Raw genomic sequence first — 14,554 nt, 5'->3', positions numbered from 1 at the left:
AATAAATTATCTTTTTAAATTCCTGATAGCTCTATATATTCAGTCTTTTGTGTTCCAAGAGAGTTCATTCAATATAAATATCAATTTAATGGAAAAAATTAAGAAAAATCAAGGATATAAAAAAATAGAACATTAGAGGAATAGAAAAATAAATGGAACGATTAAGGATTTAAAATTTTCTTCATACAGAATAGACAAGTTTCACGCAATGAGAGACAAGAAGAGGAAAATCTCGTTCATATCATTTTATGCGCGCTCCCGGCGCGCGTTATCGAGTTTCCTTGCGACACGACGTATTTCCCTTTCCTTGTCGTCACTGAGTCCCGCGGGGTCCAGGCCTACCTTTAATCAAAAGAAGAAGAGCTCGACAGTCGGTCGATGGTCGATATACGCACCGCAGAGGGGATGAAAGAAGGCGAAGTAGGGTGAGTTTATTTGTTGAGGGCCACTCCCTCCGATTGTGTTCGGCGGCCCTTTTGTGGCATTGACAGCTGCTGCCTACAGACGTAAGTCACATTTCGCGTTCGGGGATCGTTTGAGAATCTGGAGACAGCCTAGGCTTCTAGTCAGCCGGTTGTCTTATATTTACCACCGCAACGATTCTTCCGCGTGTGAACCGAAGGCAACTTAATTGCGATTCGATGTTTGTTCAAAATGAAATAAATAATTAGAATATATATACCTTTGTAGACAGCAGTGTATGTGTATATATATCTTGGACGCATTTGGGATTCCTAACACAATAAAAAAACCGACGAATCTGCTCGCATAAATGAGACACGTGTCGCCTCCGCGGTAATTCACATGCGGATCTTTTGTTCATCACGTGTCCCAAAAAGGTGTAGGTGCGCGAAACACGTGTATCGAATCACGTGAATTGACTTCATCGAAATTTATTTACCAATACGCGCAACATTTTTTTCCTGCAGAAAAACGACCTTATATCAATTTACTTCCATATTGCGTTCTAGGATAATTATTACAGGTAACATAATACATTACAACAATATTTTTTAATTAAAAATAACTGTGAGACGACCCAACTGGCTTAAATTAATTCTTATTATTATTAGTTTGATGCCATATACAAGAAAAGACTTGTCTTTTCTTGTATATGGCATCAAACTAATAATAATAAGAATTAATTTAAGCCAGTTGGGTCGTCTCACAGTTATTTTTAATTTTATTCATCACTGGCGATACAAGATATCTACTATTAATATTTTTTAAATTATATAATTATTATATATATTATTTCTTATACATTAATTATTTAATTATCAAATATATTATATATTTTATATACTTATATATATATATATATATATATATATATATCTTATTATATATGGTGTTTACGACTTGATCAATAAAGTGATAAAATCGAAGGTAAACATATAAGAAAAAATATATAAATATACTTCAATAATATTATTACCACTAAACGTATCGAAAAATAAAGTGTTTATATTATCGTGATATATCAAGGACAGATTCTATAAGTAATCTTTTTATTCTTTATACCAATGTCCAAAGTTTTTCTATTTTTATATTCTTAATTAACGCGCGTGATAAAATATGATATGCGATTCAACGATCCATCTTCATCGATTTCCCTTTTTTGACAATGCGACTTTCTGCACGAAAAGAAGCGAGGCGCGGCCCAAATTAGTTGGATAAACTTTCGATCGTGCAAGGACAAACAATGAAATGGATGAAAATAAAATAAAATAAAAATGCAACAAATGGAATGAACCAAAAAATCAAAATGATCGTATATAAAATATATATCATCGAAATGTGTTTATAATTCAAAATACTTTGTAAGTCTAATACATCAGAGAACTAAAAGACAACAATAATTTTCATATTTCAATCTACTAAATATTCAATAGTTTAATATGAAGCATATTTTTCATTTCTTTGTAGCAAAAGAAATTATTTAAAAATGATTTAAAAACTTTGTGTCGTTAATTAAAATTATTTGCTTTTATATTAATCAATCATTCAGGAGAATTTATTTTTGATAGATTAAAAAATTAAATTATTTAAATGAAAAAATTACTGATTTATTTTACTGATTTGATTGATATGGTACTAATGTTAACATAAATTTATTTCTTGTTTTTGCATCTAATATTAGAATTCATTTAACAGTCCTTAAAGGAATGAAAAATTCTTTTTTAGTATACATCTTTTGTAAATATTTCCTGACTAGAATAAATCATACACGGTTTTCAGAAAAAAGATCGATAAGATTTTGTCAGAATATGATTATAATGTCGATACACAAAACGACAATCAATGATTAATTGATCGAATTTTACTATAGACACAATATAAGATTACATATATATACATAGCTCGCATAAATTTAGTGTCTAAACATGTAATTTGATATGAATTCAGAAATGTGAATATCATTTTAGACCAACATCGTTGACAGGCAATTCATTATATAAAAGATTTTAAATGTTTCAACAACTTTAATCGAAAAATTCCAAATCGGAGTAATAAATGAGTAAATTAAACGCGCGAAGAGAACCGAAGAAAGCAGAAGAAAGGATAAAAAGACGAAGAAGAGGCAGAAGAAGAAGGGGAGAAGTTAAATCGAGTGAGTTAGATAAGGAGACTTGTGGTGTACTCATGTAAAGGATACACGAGTCAGCAGAGTTCGTCAGTCTGTAGACAAGCGTCTGCCGGAATAAATTCAAGCGTTGACTGACTCACTATACCTACTAGTCGACAAACTGATCAAAACAGTGAAAGGAGATTTAAAAATTCAAGTTAAAAGAAATTTAAAAAAATGAAAACATGACAACATTCGGATTCAGTGACGGCGCGTTTACAAGAAATCGATGGAAGAATCGAATCGCCAACATGGATAGCAAATAAAAAATACGTGTTCAGTTGCGAAAAAAATAAATTAAAGCGATCAACAAGTTGATCACAAGGTAGAGAGAAGATATTTATTGGGAGAAATTGTTCGGAGATAATGTGTGATTTAGAATTAATTACATTATCAAGAAATAGCTTTATAAATAAATGTTGACAATATAAAATGCTTGTGTTAGTAAAATATATAAACTTATTTAAATAATTAAATTTTCGAATATTAATATTAAAATAAAAGGAAATAAATGCTTTAAAAAGTCGAAGCACATACAAGATCTTTTTCTAAGTAATTTCAATAACTTAAAAAGTGAAATAATGTATAATAATAACAATCTTAGAATATGCATATCCTTTTATCTCGCAGAAAAAAATAGAAGCACAAAATAATCTTTGATTAAAGATACACTATTTCGAATTAATCAGAACTGAGAAATATTATTGATTACGTTTTGCGTAATCAATCGAATATAGATCGTAGTAATTTCTGAATGAGAAATACCTCTCGAGTAACATATAACTACGATGTAACGATGTAAAATAATTCAGTGAGCTCTTTTCATCGCGGATCAAAGTTCACGTTGCCAGTTAGACAAGGGGATCAGTATTCCGAGAAGGTTACAAAAATTTATCGGCGTGACTAACGGTGTGTTTTTAATGAAAGAATGGAGTAACGCGAGAAAAGATATGGAAATAAATTGATGCGGCGCGCGTGATAAGAGGCACAACTCTGAATATACGTCTTGAAGGAGGTGTGTGTTTGTGTGCATGTGTATATGTGTATATGTGAGCTCTTTCTTGCCTCTTCTTATTCTTCTCGTGGACCGTTTTTCCAAGAGAAGCGTCAAAGTTGCGAGAAAATTGAGAATTAGCCAGAAAAGTAGACAGAAGCAATTAATGAATAAAAAAAAATATACGTAAATGAACATGAATGAATGTGTGAGAGAGAGAAAGTCATTGGATCAATTATGACATTTTATCCTCAAAAAATTGATGAATTAAAACATAAATCTGTCCTAAATATTACAATTTCTAAAATATGAGCAACTCGTTCTAAAATGAATTTTGTCTATTTAAATTTTCATAAATTAGAAATATTTAAAAATAAAAATCAAGAAAGAAAATCCCTCAAAATTAAAATAACACAAAATAAATTTTTTCGTAAAAATATATTTTTTTTCTTACAGCACGTGAGCATTGACTTTTCGAAGAATGCAAGAAAAGAAGGACCACTTCCTGCACATTCGGTAAAAAATGGATCACTTTGCGACAAATAATACGATCCTTGCTGAAAAATTCCATGTTACTGCAGAATACAAGCCGTTCGAACGATATGTGACTATCTTTGCCGCTACTTGCGCAATAATATTCAGCATTATCGGAGTATTAGGTAACATCCTTAATAAAAGAACGCGTCTAAATACTTTAGAATCCTTTACACTTATCTGCAATAATTCTAGAGATTTAAATCTTTGACAACATCCTCTGAGACGGAGATATTTTGATTCCAGGCAATCTAGTTACGGTAATTGCATTATTAAAGTTCACCTAGATTGAGACGACATGCCACCACGGCGTTTGTGATATGCCTCAGCATCTCCGACTTGATCTTCTCGGCGGTTAACTTGCCCTTAACCGCGAGTAGATATTTGAACGAAGCATGGATCCTGGGTGGGACTCTGTGCAAAATATTTCCCTTATTTTTCTACGGAAACGTCGCCGTGTCTTTACTCAGTATGGTAGCCATTACTATTAACAGGTAAGTCCCAGGTTCCAAATTTCTTCAAGAGCTTGCACTCTTCAATATATAAGAAATACAAGGTTGGGTATATAACTAGTTAATTAGTTAAAAATTAATAAAAAAGTTAATAACTTTGAACTTAGTTAATTTAAATTGAATTAATGTTTTACTTAAATCAGTTATTTTTAAACTTAAACTTATTAATTAAATTTTTTATAACAATTAAATTTTAATAAGATCATTATTCTACGATATATGTCGTTCTTACAAGTATTATAAAATAAACTATTAATTTTTGTTTAACAAATAAAATATTATATTAAAAATTTTTTAAGTTATAAATTATGATATTTTAATTTAATATAAATATTTAAAAAAAATTTTGTTAATTAAAAATAAACTTTTGATTTAACTCAAGTTAATTAACTGAGTTACTTTTTGGTGTTCATGCAACTTTTAACACAACTAAATTAATTTTATATGCCATTAACTTTAACTTATTGTTAGTTTTAAAAAATAATTAACTTACCCAACCCCGAAGAAGTATATAGATATAATTCTATAATTTTTTAAAATATACCTTAAACATTGACTGAACTCTTGCTTCTTCTCTAGATACATATTGATCTCACAACCAGGCATCTACAGCCAAATATACACCAGCCGCGGCATAACGTTGATGATAATAGCCATATGGACTCTAAGCTTCTTGATGCTACTGCCACCCTTATTAGGGATTTGGGGCACTCTTGGACTGGATCCAGCCTCCTTCTCGTGCACCATACTGAAGAAAAATGGTTCCAGCCCGAAGAAATTTCTGTTCGTTCTGGGCTTCGTGGTACCATGCTTGGTGATCAGTGTCTCCTACTTCTGCATATATTGGCGCGTCCGGAGGAGTCGAAAAAATCTTGAAGCACACGCAGCGGAAAGACGCGTCGGTCGACGAGGCGGTGGATTTCAACGAAGGGAGGATTCCAGGGTGACCAGACTCATGCTCAGCATATTCGTCTTCTTCCTGCTGTGCTTCATGCCGTTGATGATGACGAACGTGATCGACGAGACTATGCAGGCCCCGGTGTTCCACGTAATTGCCTCCGTACTCGCTTGGGCCTCGGCGGTGATAAATCCTTTCATCTATGCCGGCACCAACAAACTCTACAGGGAAGCGTACAAGCAGATCCTGTGTCCAGGCTCAAGTAGAACGCCCACGATCGGTCCTAAACCGGGGCACTCTCACTCGAGCAAAGTCTCGTCGCCCCTCACGACATAAGAATACCTCGTTCGCTTCAAGAGACGATCGATCGAGTCGTGGATAAAGATAGTAACAAGTAAAAAGTCGATGCATAATATTATTTTGATTCTTTTTTATAAAAACGTTTAAACGTAATTTTTTTTATAGAATAACTGTAAAGGGTACTAAGATTAGAAGAAGCTAAAAACTGCTAATGCATTAAGGTTGCGTTTATGATTTCTCGGAGTAAGCATTAGCGAGAAAATAAGATTCTCATTTGACAAGTCAAATATGTTTTTTTTTTCCTTTTTTTCTTGTAATCAAGGGAATAAGAAATTAAAATTAACATGGAGAAAAGTATATATAAAAAAATCTTATTTCTTGCCTTACATACATAAACGCTATGTTACAATATAAAATGACACTTTTTTCTTTGTATAATGCAAAATATACATATAATTTTATTAAAAAAGTTGAAAGTATATAATAAAAAATATAAATGCACATAGTAACAATATTGGCAAATTAAAAAATATATTAAAAAAACTATATTGCGACTTAAAACAAAAGTACGCGATATAAATCTCCTATGCATATAAAAAATTCATGACAAATAGACTTAAAAAAGAATATTTCCATTATAATACTTTTAAAAGATTACGCATACATCTTTATAGATTACGATCAAGTTATCCTTCATGGCAATTTTGGTTTCACTAATTATTTGTTCAACAATATTTACATTAATGCACATTAATTTGATAATAATATATTTGTACTTGAAGAGAATGAGAGTATATTATCGGTTAAATGCGCTTATTATTGTATTGTACACATCATAAAGAAACCATTAAAAAAATCTTTGATTCTAACAAAATCAATATATATATATATAAAAGATGATTCAGATATAAAATTGATATTTACGAATAAAAATGCAATAAAAATATAAAGAAAATGTAAAAATACAAAAGTGCAAAAATATAAAACTATATTTTCTACACTGTATTTAAATAAAACATGATGTGCATATTTTATCTTTATGTCAATCATTATAACTTTACCTTATCTTTGTTACTCATCAACTACATTTAATCTATATTAATCTATATTTTATGCTAAACATGGACGGAAATTGTATTAATACTTCATAAGATTTACCTTACATTACATTTATATGTATAATAACATTTAAATTGATATCAAAGGTAAAATGTAGATATGCTATGTGAAAAGTCTATATACGTGTATATATATGTATATACACGCATAAACCTATGAGATTCTCTTGTCAGTACAATATTTACACAAATTGAAATCTTTAACTGAAGATATACGTAATGAGATACGAACGTAAAAAAAAGTAAAACAAAATTAATTCAACTCCAATTCTGGTAAGTAAGGCTCCGTGATTGCGGTGATGGGGCACATAGTTAAAGTATCCTACACATGGAAAACAGATATTTTAGTTTTAATAAATATTTCATATTTTTACAAATTACTTTTTATGATTATAAATAAAAATTGCTTTTCAATAACCAATGTAATATAAAAATACGCGTTAAATATATTGTAAATATCCAAAATAATATAAAACTAGATTTTCTCACCAGTCGTGTTAGTTCATCGAACGTTGGCCGCTCTTCAGGATCGTCTCGCCAGCAAGACAACATGACTTCGTAAATCGGATCTGGGACATCCAGCAATTGCGGTAAGCGTACACCTCGCGCAACCGCCTCCTCCACCTCACTGTCGAGGGTTAAATTCGAGTATGGCGTACCGCCCATGCTGAGTATCTCCCACAAAAGTACGCCGAACGCCCAGATCACACCCGGCTGATGCTTCTTCTGACGATCGAAGCACTCGAGCGCCGTCCATCTGCTATACTTAACATCTTCCAAGGCGTACTTGGCGATCCCGTGACCAATGAGTTTAGGCGTCCAGTCATTTGTCAGTCCCACGCTTCGTGCGCAGAGATGCGTATGAACGATCTTATAATTCGCCAGGTATTGCAAAGCGACCGCTATCGAGCTCGAGATGGACAGTATTCGATCTGTCGGGAACGCGTCCCCGGATCGCGCGCCTAGCAGACGACTCTTCAAGATGTGCGGTGGTGACTCCAGTACGACGTACAGCGTATCGGAGGTCTCGCAGGTTCCCACGAGTCCCGCGAGATACTTCATGGAACCCGTTCGAATGCACACGTCCAATTCTCTCAGCATATGCCTCTTGTCGGATCCTTTCAGAGCGCCGTCGGCTATAGTGTGAATCGTGACCGGACTGGAGGATCCGTCATCCTTCGAGACGGTTCCGGTATGCACAGTACCGAATCGACCTCTGCGCAGGACGAAACTATCGACGGACAGGGCGTTTCGCGGGATACTCCACACTTTCTTTTTCAACTCTTGATAATGATTCACTCTCTCGGGAAGGTCCTCCGGAATGTAACCCATATTATCCACCTCGTAGACCGGACCCTGCAACGTAAGCTCTTGTTGTTCCGGCAGTTTCCGCATATTGAACCTTTCGTGTCGCCGTCGCAAAACAAAGTACAAAAATATCGCACAGGCAAGTAGTAGACTCAAGATCGTGATTGCTATGCATAACACAAGAGCAGTCGAATCCATGTGACTGCCTGTCGGTGTCGTATTGCGCTGGAGCATGTTATTGGCTAGATCGGAATAGGAACGTTGTATCTCCTCGCCTATTCGCGAGATCACCACCAGGCCGACCTGCGCGGATATGAAGTAATTCTTCAATGGAATGTTGTAGTATCCTCCGATCATCTTGCCATCTCCTACGATAAACCTCTTGTATTTATGAAAATCTGATGGGTCGAATTGCGCAGCGACGTAGTAATTTAAGCCTAGCTTCGATGCGGTGTTATAGTTTAGGTACTCAACGTGGGGCCCAAACGGAGGTATAGTCCCAGTTTGTACAACGACCACTTGGTACGCGCTGATCGGTCCGTATTCACTGTGACCTTCGGTGAACAGGACAGTTATAGTGCTGTCGCCGTGTTCCAATACTTCTGGAGTAACTGGTTTATCGGGAGGTCCTATCAAGGTCCACGCTACGGCATATGCTGGTTCGCTAGGACCCTGCGTATTGCTGGCAACGATAGATATATTGTACTTAGTGCCTGGTTGAAGACCTTTCAGAACCGTGCTGTTAGATACACCTCCCTGAATCTGACTCTCGACGGGTGGTAAAACATTACTCGCGTGCGTTTTCACAACGACAGCACGGATGGTGTAAAATGTAACGTTTCCATTGGGTATATCAGGTGGCTGCCATGTTATCACAAAACTATCTATATTGTCCTGAGTTACTTCTATTCTCCTCGGTGGACTTGGCCCTAAAAAATATGTATTTAGTTAAATATATTTCTCTTCGATCATATATATGATTGGAAACTTTAGTTTGCTACGTTACAACTCATGTTGATATTGATATCATTATTTATCCATTACATCTATAATGTAGCATATAATAAATGATGTATAATATTCATATTCATATTCAATAATATGAATATTACAAAGTAGACAATTTGAAATATTCGGAAACCATACCTTGCTGACCAGTGGCATAAACGCTCATAGCTGTATAGCTGCCGCAATAATTGGAAGGATCGTTGTTGCACGAATCGCAGCCATTCGACGGACCATTCTGACCGAATCTGCTCATGCAGTAACATTGTTGCCCATTCATCAATCCCGCAAACCTATTAAACAAAGGCAGTTTGAAACAGGTTCTATATACATCCCAGGTAGGAAGCATACGTCACTTAATGTCAATGATGTCATTAGACATCAAAATGATATCATTTTGATGTTTAATAACATCAGTTTACTACTTGAGATTAGCGTTATGTTTAGATGATTTTAAAATTAGTTAGATAAAGATGAGATAAAAAACTGTAAATTCATCTTAGATAACATAAAGATAATTTTGTTTTAAATATATTTAGATAAAAGATAAAATTTTATGGCAATTTATCTAGATAATAATTTTTAAGACTGCTTATGTAAACATAGCTATAAAAAATGTAAATTATAAGAGATATATAAAAATATACTTATGTATTCATATTTTTATTTATAAATTTGTATTGCTTAGTAATTAAGTTCTACTATTTAAGCATTTTTATGTGCTATGATTCTAAACCAAAATTATCTGAAAATTATTCTAGATAATTTAGTAAAGATAATATATTATTATCTTTACTAAATTATCTAGAATAATTATAAAAATATTAAATACTTTTTTCATCTAAGATGCAGATATAGATAATGCATATTTTTATTATCTATATAAAGATAAGATGACGCCAAAGTTTCATCTAGATTCTAGATGATCATTTATATAATTTTATTTAGATAGATAGCAAACACTGCTTGGGATGTATATATATTAACTGTATACATATATTAACATTTTACATGACCACCTACATATAATAATGAGAACGGCATTTCATCGTACACTGGGATACGCCGCTGTATTTTAGTATCGATGACAGCTCGGGATCCGAGGTGTGAATGAGAAAACAGCCTTCGTACTTTTGGGAGCACGCGAAGTAAACACTAAAGATAAATAAAAGGAGGACGATCGCCGTCATCTCGGACATTCGTTTCAATCTCTCTATTTTCCGATCAAGATTCTCAATCACTATTCTCCGTATCGTAGCATATCGAGGTGAGTTATTCGTTCGGAATGCGCGACGATGATTCAACGCGGGAGAGACGCGGTGACAACGCGAGGGTGCGAAGAAGATTAGGTTAGGTTCGTCTCTTGGCTGTCAACGAGGCGCGAACAGTTCCCTCCGAGTTGCCGAACACGCGTACGCTCATCTCATTCTCGCGCGAATCCCGGAAGTATCGAGTGCGGAATACTGCGGAATCGCCACGTTCGTTCGACGAGTTCATTCAGTAAACAACATCGCGATCGCGAATCCACGTACGCTCTGACGTGACGCACGCGCCCATTGGTTCACGTTACGTGAATCACGTGCTGCACTCTGGCGTCTTGATTCAGGATTGTAGCGAATAAGGGGTATATTTTGGAGGAAAAATTTGAAAAAAATTTTACAGCAAATTTTTATTCCAATTGAAAATTAAAATCAATCAATTCAATTCCAATTGTCAACTTCACTGATAGTTTATGTGTATGACTTGCTTTATTAATTTTTTCTGATTATTCGAGCTATTTAATGTATATTTATTAATTAATTTATTATTAATTAATTTTTCTGTAAAAAATTCTAAGACTCCAACTTGGTAAAAGGAAATTAAAAAATATATAATTCTGCGATACTAATTTGTTTCCTTTGTTACGGCACTGTACTATTTTATAGGCGCGGCTGCACTTTTATGTTACGCACGCTGGCTATTGAGATGAAACAATTGAATGAGATTTATGTCGGTAAGTATACACATTTATTGAACTGGAAAATAGGACAATCGTCCTTATATAATAAAGAATAACGAAATAAAAATAAATAACAAAAATATAATAAAAATAAAGAATATCTTTTTAATTATACACTTCTCAAAATAATTAAAGTATAAAAAAATATCCAAAAAATAAGCAAATTTTAAATAGCTGTAATACTTTGTTTTAAAAAATGAGAATTTAAATTTTAAAGAAGAGTTTTAAAACTTGACATCTCTACTTAGATTAAATTCAGTCATGTTATAATATCATCAATCAAACATCTTCGATTAAATTTATTTAAATTTTATTAATCGTTATACATAGTTAATTAATGGAAATAGAGAAATTATATCGATTTTCTTAAGTCAATCATTAATGGAAGAGATTCGCATTAAATTTGCTATATTTAATCAATTATATACTTTTTAATTGTTTCTGCTCAAATCAATTGTCAATTGAATTGTCAATTGAGCTGTCTTCGAATCTGTTTTTTTCAATCGTCCATTAAAGTACTTCTAATTAAAATTAATTCATATTAATCGTTTAATTGAAAAACTTTCAATTATAAATTAGCTTGTGTTAATCGTTTAATCGATCGCTCTCCGATTAATTTCGTTTATATCAATTGTCAATTAAATAATCTTCAATTGACTTCGATCATATTAATCGTTAATTAAGCGATCTTCGATTAATCTAGCTTATATCAATCGTCATTGTAACGATCTCTAATTAATCTTTCTAAAATTAATCGTCAATTCAAAATATTTTAATTACATTTAATTACATTTGTTTGTAATTAAATGTCATAATTAATTTAAAAAGTAATTAATTAATCAGCATCTCTGATCTCAATTATAAGGGAACTTTTATCATTATATATAAATTATCTAATTATATCATTTGATGAAAAAAAGCTCTTGTAAATATATATTGAGAAGAGACGAGCTACTGTATATTTCATAATTTTAAAGATAAAATAATGATCCAGCGATTAAATCCAAAATTTATATAGATGCACAGGAAATTCTTTTTAAGTATTGTTGCGAAAGAAATAAAAAATATTTTGATTTTTTGTTGAGATTAGAATTGTATTATGTTAGAATGAATCAGTTGTGCAACTTGTCATCATCAGATTATTATGTTTATTGTTCTTCAACAGATTATTATATAATTTAGTGACAATTACATATTCCGTGTGTGATACTATGATTCCAGATAACAAAGCATGTCATGGCAAATATGAATTATATATAATTACAAATAAAATTGTTCTTTATTTGTTATCTTTTTATCAATATTTAATTGTACATAAATTAATGTACAATATGACAAAATAATGACATCTATTTTCTACTCGACATAGTAGCCAATTTTGGACAACACACAGTCTTCTTAATACATATATAAACATTTCAGTAGTTTGTGATAGCAAGATGCGAACATGAGTTGCTTTCATTGCTTCCGTCTTATCATGATATTGCTAAGAAGAAACGAAAAATTAACCTTTTGTTTTTATAAACTAATTACTTGCAGCGTATTTGTAGCAAAATTGCCATGCTTTTAATAGTAAATCTTGTTTATATCTTGCTCACGTATTGAGGAATTACCTTGTTCCGTTTCCGCTCCAATTTAATTGTTGTCTTGCTAGTAACTTATTAGCAAAATTGCAGAAATTTTGTTACCTGGGATATTGCGCTGTATATATAATAACATATTATTGTTGCCACGAAAGATGCAGATATATTCATGGTTGATTTTACATATATTTTGAATCATTATTTTAAAATATATATATTATTTGCAATGCTATATATGATTTTTATAATAAAAATAAAAACACATGCTAAAGCTTCCTAATGTACCAATTAAAATATAAAAATAACGACAGTATATAATATTATAATCCATCTTAGATACATCATACTTTTCTATAAATATTAAAGTAAGCCAGGTGAACACTTTTAAGTTAATATTTATAACTTTCTCATTACATCCAATTTTTATCCAGCTTTTTAGAAATCATTCCGAGTAATTTTAATCATGTTATTAAGACACTCTATTAATCGAGTATATAATATACGAGTAATTTTAACGTCTATAGCGATTTTCTATGAGATACATAGATTTTCTATAAGATGAATAGCGTTAATACTTTTGTCTCTGATTATATCTCTCATACATTCTGAAAATTTAAAAAAAGCCGAATTTATATTATCTAACTCTCTTTTTTGCGATGATGAAACAAAAAGTATACATATAATGTGCTAGAATAATATTACAATATTTGATGAAGTTATATAGAGGTAATTTTAACAATACTATATAAAATGCGGAAAAAAACTTTATGCAGCTTTTTTCCTGCCTCTCTCTTTTGTCCACGTTGTTTCCCTCCAATATTCTTCACCGTTAAATAAAATTGCGATCGAAGTTGAAAGGCGTCACCTAATCGAAACGACTTTTCGGACTTCGGTCATAGATAATTGCACCTTGCTCAAGGTCGCGTTAGCTGGAATAAGTGTTCATAGATTACATCTTGATAGCGTGATTACCACAACCTTATGAGGCGAAAGACCCTTGCATATATCGATCTTCGAGAAACCTAACGTATGTTTCATCGACGAAATTCCACGTTCGACGCCTTCAATACTTCTACCTTGAAACTGATGTTTGTTGATGGTTCTATATTGTGTGAAGTGTGAATTATTAATTGCAAAATACTGCGGCATAACAATCCTGCGGTAAATGTAATATAATTAAGAAAAGAAGCAAACTATAGACAGAATGTAAACAGTAAATTTTCAAGGTGATCCTAGCTTCTCCTATAATATTTGATTGTATCGCATAATGACGCAGTATTTCATCCATCTTATCGACGAAGTGTCATCCGTGTTTGAATAAAATTCTAATACCGTTAACTGAATTTTAGGTCAATCGTTATATAGATCCAGACGATATTTCCATGCATTCTGTAATAACACAAAGGTGCGAGGTGAGGTGACTTAATACAGTTTAGCGTCAGCAGCTCATTTGCATCGCGATTAATATTTTTATGCAAATTAACATCCGATCCGCGGACCAATTGTACCTCGTATGTCCGCCTAAGTAAATGCTCTTTTATCATTTCTCGATCGATCCCTTGCGATATTTCATGTCAATAAATTATTCATTTTTATCGAGACATTAATATTGTTTTTATTATATATCATTGAAATTAATTATAACTTCATTTTTTTATTTTTTAAGATATTTTA

The 14,554-nt window shown here is 32.4% G+C and overlaps 2 protein-coding genes across 2 annotated transcripts; one reads left to right on the top strand and one right to left on the bottom strand.

Annotated features, from left to right (window-relative positions):
• Nucleotides 1-4,423: 4,423 nt before the first annotated feature.
• On the top strand, nucleotides 4,424-6,901 carry Tre1 (Trapped in endoderm 1). The gene is made up of 2 exons (XM_029309381.2): nucleotides 4,424-4,651; nucleotides 5,249-6,901. The coding sequence occupies exons 1-2, from the start codon at nucleotides 4,629-4,631 to the stop codon at nucleotides 5,901-5,903; spliced, it is 678 nt and encodes a 225-aa protein (XP_029165214.2). The 5' UTR covers nucleotides 4,424-4,628; the 3' UTR covers nucleotides 5,904-6,901.
• On the bottom strand, nucleotides 6,260-10,852 carry LOC114936202 (tyrosine-protein kinase Wsck). Its single transcript, XM_029309312.2, has 4 exons — nucleotides 10,322-10,852; nucleotides 9,440-9,591; nucleotides 7,475-9,222; nucleotides 6,260-7,307 (listed from the first exon to the last, which is right to left on the bottom strand). Exons 1-4 carry the CDS (start codon nucleotides 10,495-10,497, stop codon nucleotides 7,239-7,241), a joined length of 2,145 nt encoding a protein of 714 aa, XP_029165145.2. The 5' UTR covers nucleotides 10,498-10,852; the 3' UTR covers nucleotides 6,260-7,238.
• Between the last annotated feature and the right edge of the window lie 3,702 nt (nucleotides 10,853-14,554).

The sequence above is a fragment of the Nylanderia fulva genome, unplaced genomic scaffold (genome assembly GCF_048542155.1).
Source record: "Nylanderia fulva isolate GAGA-0341 unplaced genomic scaffold, ASM4854215v1 Scaffold4, whole genome shotgun sequence".
In the NCBI taxonomy this organism is placed as follows: domain Eukaryota; kingdom Metazoa; phylum Arthropoda; class Insecta; order Hymenoptera; family Formicidae; genus Nylanderia; species Nylanderia fulva.
The sequence above is the reverse complement of the archived record's forward strand: the minus strand, read 5'-3'. Positions and strand labels throughout refer to the sequence as shown.